Genomic DNA, 6,930 nt, shown 5'->3' with positions numbered 1-6,930 from the left:
AGTGAGAGGCCCGCGAACCAAAAAAAAAAAAAAAAAAAAAAAAAGTACAGCTGTTAAAATTAAAAGGGTTCAACCATGTACCAGCTAAAGGGGCACACCGCCACCATGCGCTCCTCACACGCTGGTCCCCTGGGTCTGCCAGCACCTGCCCTGCCCTGCCCAGACAGCGAGGCCAAGGCTGGGAGAGTGTGGCCATGTCACAGGGCTTGGGACGTGAGAGATGGCATGTGGAGTCAGCATCCAGGCCTCCTACCGCCAGTGGTCAGCCTGGCGGTGGGATCTCAGCTCTACCAGTCCTGCTGTCACCCTGCATGTCACTTTGCCTCTTGGGGCCTGGGTTCCTTGTCTCTGCCGTGGGACGGCAACCCTACTCGACCCCTGCGGTGCACAGCGCCTGCTGTGTGTCCAGCACAGGGCTGGACGGCCCCTTCCCAGCCTCTTCTCCCTACTTGGCTGATAGGAAGGGCATGGGTGTGAACCAGCTGTAGGGGGATCCCGCTTCCCTCCCAGTCCCCACCAGCCGCTCCCGCCCGGCTTTCTGCCAGCACAGGCCAGTGTCCCTGTGGGCCTGGCCTGACATGCCCCAGCTCAGGAAGCCCGCCAGACACCCTGGCCCCCTTCCCATCTGTCTGGCCAGCCGGACATGGGTCGTCCGGCCTTGTGGACTGGGGCCATGGACCAGTGCCCTGGCTGACCTGGCCAGCCTCAGCCCTGAAGCCACTTCTCCCAAAGTGAGGGAAGAGACTCCCATGTGTTTCCACAGTGGGGAAATGCCCCGTCTGCTCCCAGGAGGTGAGCCTGAGCCGGTGGGGCTTCTTCAGAAGCAACGAGGCCGAGGGGTCCCCTCACCCTCCAGCCTCCAGGCGTGGGAGAACTCAGAGCAGAGGCAAACTGTGCTCGTCTGTCCAGGGCCCTCAGGACCGTGTCACTGTCCCAAGGGCATCCGGGGGCCAGGTGAGCCACGTCCATGGTGGAAATCTGGAGGACCGACAACCCAAAAGTGGCAGAACCCTGCCTGGGTGCCCTGGGGAGTTTCAAGAAGAGAGAAGGTCCAGCCCGCCCTCGTTCGGGGTGCTCTGTGAGAGCTGGGGTGAAGCCTCAGGAATATCCAAGGGGGTCTCAAGTCCCACATTCCTTGAAGGACGCAGGCACCTGGTCCTTGGACTCCTGGATGCCTTCACTGTCCTTGTGGGAGCCCCATCCAGGCCCCGCCCTGTGTGCCCATGGCGGCTCTCCTCCATCGCCCTCCCCTCCTTGCCCAGGGCCACAGCCTCCCTGTCCCTGCCGGGGCTCTCCACCTCCAGAGCCCCCCAGACACCCTCCTCCAGGAAGCTGGGGCTGATGCCCTGGAGACAGGCAGGTGGGCGGAGCCTGGCTGGATGGTCACCTCCCAGCCCGTCCATTCCTGGCTGTGTGACTCCAGGAACCTGCCTCTCCCTGCTCTGCCACTTCGTTTGTAAACCGAGGACAGAGCCGGGCGCCTGGCAACACTGCTGTGCATTCAGTGAGCTGCTGTGTGTGAAGCACAGAGTGACTCCTGCTGGGACCAAAGCAGAGCTGGTGGCAGAGAACCGGAAGGCCAGGACCTTAGCGTGGGGTTCAGAAGTCAAGTGGGCATCACGGCGAAAGCCCATTTACAAGGGATGGGCAATGGGGAAGGGAATGGGCCAGAGGCTGGGGCATTCATCCATTCCTTAGACGCTTGTGGACGCCTGTGCCTTGCCCAGCCCTTGCGGGCACAGGCGTCCAGCAGTCAGGAATCAGGTTCCTGCTCTCCGGACTGTCTGCCCGGAGTGGGGGGAGCCATCTGCACCCAGGCACCAGGAGGTGACGTCACTGTGACCTCCCTGGCCTCTCACCATCATCTTGGATGTGCTCCTGGGAGCCCAACGCTGGTCTGAGCCCGGAAACAGGGGCCTTCGCTGTGGGGAGGTGCAGTGCGGAGATTATCAAAGCAAAGCCTGATGACACATACAGCAGCGCCTGTAGGGAGGTTTTCACATGCAGATTCCTGGGGCTCAGGATGATTGAATTAGAATCTCCCAGGTGATTCTGACGTCCACTGCAGGATCAGAGCCTCTGAAGTGGGACAGATCACCGGGGGACTTTACATGGAGTGGACGAGGATGTCAAGGAGGATATTGATGCTTTGAGCCTGGTTTTTATTCATGCCTGGAAAGAGACTCTTGCTCTTTACAAAAGCTGGGAATTAGCCATCTGGGTAATCCAAGGGCCCCCTTCAAACCACACGCATCTGCCAGTCCCTGCAGCTAAAAATTGCCCTGCAATTCAGAGGACCCAGCCTGGCCTGCCCTCCCCATGCCAGGCTGAAACAAGAAAGGGCTTGGGGAGGAAGAAGACTGGGGAGGACGGCAGGAGGGAGCTGTAATTCCCCTGCACCCACTGAGTGCCGGGCTTTCCATGTGACATTGATCTCCTCCTCCTCTGGACAACCTCAGGAGGAAGGCATCTGTTTCCCCTAAAAGAGCTGAGTGAGGAACCGGGCTCGGGCAGCGAGTGTGTGGTGAGGCAGATTGGAGCCCAGGTCTGTGGGCCTCAGGAGTCTGGGTTCTCTCTCTGAAGGTTGGGGCTCTGGGTTAGTGCTGTCTGCTCTGTGCTCTCCAAACCAGATGTGGGGTGACTGCTGACCTCATGGGTGTTACCTCAGCTGTATTTCCGGTCTGCTCCAGACCTCCCCGGGTGATGCCCTCCCAGGTGGCATGGGCCCCCAGAAGCCTGTCACAGGAGCAAGTTCCCTGGCTTTGTTCCCCCGGGATCCAACTTGGGAGAATTGGTGGGTGGTTATGTTAAATGATCATTTTTGTTGTTGTTGTTGTTTTTGTTTTTTGGGTTTTTTTTTGCGGTACGCGGGCCTCTCACTGTTGTGGCCTCTCCCATTGCGGAGCAACAGGCTCCGGACGCGCAGGCTCAGCGGCCATGGCTCACGGGCACAGCCGCTCCGCGGCATGTGGGATCTTCCCGGACCGGGGCACGAACCCGTGTCCCCTGCATCGGCAGGCGTACTCTCAACCACTGCGCCACCAGGGAAGCCCTAAATGATCATTTTTAACAGAGTATAATCATAACTCACGGGCAAGTGCAAAATGAATACCTGCCAAACATTGTCCCTAAGTAATGAGAGAACCAGTAAGATGCTACCACTGGTTCACAGGAGAATTCAAAGTACTGTACGTATAAGGCGGTCAAATGAATTTACAAATAGATGCAAAACTGGCTGAAAACAATTCTGTATAAATTGTAGATAACTGATAGCCATGCAGATGCAAAGGAAGAGATAGAAATGTGGATTCAAATGCCTTTGGACAGGACATCAGTTGTCTACAATTTATAGAGTTGCAAAATAGCTCAAGGACGTAAAAGGCCAGAATCAGGTAACCCAGAAGGCTGTGATTAGACAACGCCTAGTTTTGCCTTGAAGACACCTGATAGTCTTTTCACTTCAAAGCCTTTCAGTCACCAGAAGTGGGCCACAGATCTGGCTCTAAGCTTCCTAGCAGCCAAACAAGGCAAAAAGGAAACAGCCTCAAATTCAGTGTCTATAAGGACAGCTGTATAGTAGTTGTTCACCGTAAGTCCAGCTTCGCGGTGCCTTGAGACCATGTTCTCCTTCAGGGGTGGGGCGGGGGCCTCGTCAAGGGAACCCAGTGCGGTGAAAGCAGCATCCTCAGTGACGTTCCTACCACAGATGCAGTGCTGCTTCCATAGCCAAGGCAGCGGTTCTCAGAGTGTGGTCCCAGACCAGTAACACCAGCCTCCCCTGGGAACTTGTTAAAAATGCAAATTCTCAGGCTCCACCAAGACTTTGGGGGTGGGGTCCCAGCCATCTGTGTTTTAACGAGCATTCTGGATAATTCTGATACGAGCTGAAGTCTGAGAATCATGGGACAAAGTTCTCAACCCTGCCATCACGGTAGAATGACCCAGAAAGCTTTAACACCGCATCATGCCTGAGCGCCACGCAGGACCGATGAAATCCGGCTCCCTGGATGTAGGACCTGGTTAGGTATGTTTTTAAAGCTCCGCGGTGGTTGTACTGTGCAGCCAGGCTGCAGGCTCACTGCCATGGAGTCAGTGGGTGCGAGCAGAGGCCAGGAGATGCTCCATCTTCTGCTCCGGAGGAGCCCAGCCCTGCCCTTGCGAGGCTTATGTGAGATGGCGTGTCCCTGTGTGTCTGCAGCACCGAGCACTCACCACGTAGATGCCGAGGCCACCGCCCCAAAGGTGACAGGGCCCATTAGACACCGCGGTTCCTGGTCCCGGGAGCGCAGATAGTGGGGACGCCCAGGCGCGGGTGCTGGGGCTGGTGCCACAGTGCTGGGGAGGCCCTGCGTCCACGCTGCGACCCGTCTGACTCCGCTTCTGTCCTTGTCAGGCTGCCAGGGGCTGTGGGACAACACGAGCTGCTGGCCCTCCTCTGCGCTGGGACAGACGGTGGAAGTGGCCTGCCCGCGGTTCCTCTGGATGCTCGTGGGCAGAAACGGTAACCGCTCAGCCCAGGGGCCCAGCTGGGAGGCTGTGGGGCGGCCCTCTGGGTGGGCCTGGGCCTGGCAGCCTGAGGCCGAGGAGACTTCTCTGGGGACAAGGAGTGAGTAGAAGGGTGGGGGTGGTCCTCGCTGGGGATGGGAAGCCTTGACTGGGGAGGTGTGGTGTGGCCTCAGTTGTCAGGGCGCCAAGCAAGGGGGCCGGGGGCCACATACTGGGGAAGTGGTGAAGGAGGCCAGGCCTGCTTCTCCCTGCCCGGTGCCCTCTTCAAGAGGCTCCCCTCCTCCCTTCCACGCTTCTGCCCCCTCAGCCCCCGGGGCCCTCGCTCCAGCCCTCGTTTCTGGCTCACACCGGGCCCAGGCTGGCCTTCCAGGACACTTACTTCCTCTGTGCCCTCTCTGCCAGGCCCTGCTGGTGAACTCTGCCCTCCCTGGAAGATTCTGACAAAGCTGTAGTTTATAAGGGTTCCCTTAATTTCAGGCAAGGGAGCGAGGATGTTGTCTCGGGGGACACGCAGGGACGAACACTGGCTAAAGCCCTGTCACGCGCCAGGCATGTTTAGAGACGTGAGCTCGTTCAGTCATCACAAAGCCCCTGCAAACCACAGACCTTTTCCCTGCGCTTGACCCAGTTCAGGAGTAAAAGTAGCAGCGTCGAAGAGGGCTTTAGCCCTTGGCCTCAGGTTCACGGCTGGGAGGTGGAGAGGCGGGGACTGCCGTTTCTCCTCTCTGCCACACGGTGTCGCTGTGGGGCTGCAGGACCGGCCACCCGCCCGTCGGCACGGAGGCGCTGCCCCTTGGCTGCGCTGCCTGGCGTCCGGGGCTGGGTGGGGGGATCATCTCAGCCTGGGTCCCACTGTGCTCATGCCCAGCAGCAGGTGCAGGGCATCGGCCAGCCCAGGAGCGTAGGTCGGGTCGGGACAGTCCAGCCTCAGTTACCGAGAACCATCCTCCCGTGGAGACACCTCGGGTCCGGAGTCCGGGGGAAGGCTTCTTGGTGGTGTTCCAAGGGTTCCAGGGCTCCCTAGCCAAAGCAAGGAAGGAGCACCCAGTGAGGACAAGCTGGCGCTCCAGACCCTTCCTTTTGAAAGAAGAAAGAAACAGAATAAGTGAATTCTTTCTCAGGGCACCCGCTACGTGGGCCCAGACGGAATGAGTGTCTGTGTGACTGGGGAAACTGCAGGCTGGACTCTGCCTCCAGATATTTGTCTGTCTGTGCCAGGGCCTAGAATGTTCTATCTAGGGTGCATTCCTTTGATGCTTAAAAGGGCGCTGGTCTTCCAGAGTTCCTTATTAAAAAGCACACTTGCTGAGTGGGGTCAGGCCTTGGCGTTTTTTCCCTTCTACCTTGGTGGGGATGGGAGCCTTATAGCAGCAGAGATTCCTAACCTGACAAGGGTCCTGGGGGCTTTTGAGAATCAGATAAAAGCTTTGGCCTGGCTCTTCCCCAGACTGCACACACACATACGTATATGTGAACAGAAATGCTGACTGTAGTTTTGGGGGCCCTTGAGGTGTTCATTGACCTGAACTTGGGGCAGAATCCCTTACCTATTAGGAATTAAACCCAGGGGAAGTGGGTGGGAGGAAGGGGCTACAGAGGGAGCCCACCCCTTGTCTCCTCTGCAGTTCTACTAAGAGCCCTGTCAGCAGAGGGCACTGCCTTGTTTACTGCTCTGGGCACCTGGCCTGGATCACACGCAGCAGCATCTTGGGAATCCTGTGGGGTCTGTGGAGAGAGGCCCCTGGACAGGCAGCCTGGCCTCCAGGGACACGCCGTCTGATAACTGCTTTTGGATTCCAGGCAGTGTGTGTGCTTTTAATTCGGCCTTCTCATCCAGCCAGTGTACCTTTGACCACCGTTCTTTCCTCTCTGACAGCCTAGCTTGTTTGATATAATTATAGAAACCTTCCACTCATCTCCTAAATTCCAAGACTCCAAGCCCCACCGTCCTGGTCCTTTTTTTTTTTTTTTTTTCAGTACACGGCCTCTCACTGTTGTGGCCTCTCCCGTTGCGGAGCACAGGCTCCAGACGCGCAGGCTCAACGGCCATGGCTCACGGGCCCAGCCGCTCCGCGGCATGTGGGATCTTCCCGGACCGGGGCACGAACCTGTGTCCCCTGCATCGGCGGGCACACTCTCAACCACTGCACCAACTGGTCCATTTTAGAAAGGCCAAGAGCAGAAGGGAAGTAGCCCTGTGGCTCCCACTCTGTCTGGCACCAACCTGAGTGACATCCGTGTGCTGTCGTGTTTCCTGACGTGTCCTGCAGTGTGGGTGATTATTCCCATTTGGCACAGAGAAATGATGCACCTAAGGGTACACAGCAACAAAGAGCCAGTGCTGGGTTTCGAACTCAGATCTAGCTGGTTCTAAACCAGTGCTCCAGGTCTCATGAGCCGTCCTAGACCTGGCACGCCTAGAGC

The 6,930-nt window shown here is 57.9% G+C and overlaps 1 protein-coding gene across 1 annotated transcript in view; it reads left to right on the top strand.

Annotated features, from left to right (window-relative positions):
* Positions 1-6,930, top strand: part of SCTR (secretin receptor) — a 45,455-nt gene that overhangs the window by 25,650 nt on the left and 12,875 nt on the right. The window contains exon 3 of the mRNA XM_029224616.1: positions 4,394-4,606. Coding sequence (XP_029080449.1) covers positions 4,394-4,606 — 213 coding nt within the window. The remainder of the gene's footprint in view (positions 1-4,393; positions 4,607-6,930) is intronic.

Source organism: Monodon monoceros, unplaced genomic scaffold (genome assembly GCF_005190385.1).
Source record: "Monodon monoceros isolate NGI ecotype Baffin Bay Population unplaced genomic scaffold, NGI_Narwhal_1 Super_Scaffold_16, whole genome shotgun sequence".
In the NCBI taxonomy this organism is placed as follows: domain Eukaryota; kingdom Metazoa; phylum Chordata; class Mammalia; order Artiodactyla; family Monodontidae; genus Monodon; species Monodon monoceros.
This window is presented reverse-complemented; position numbering and strand designations above follow the sequence as displayed.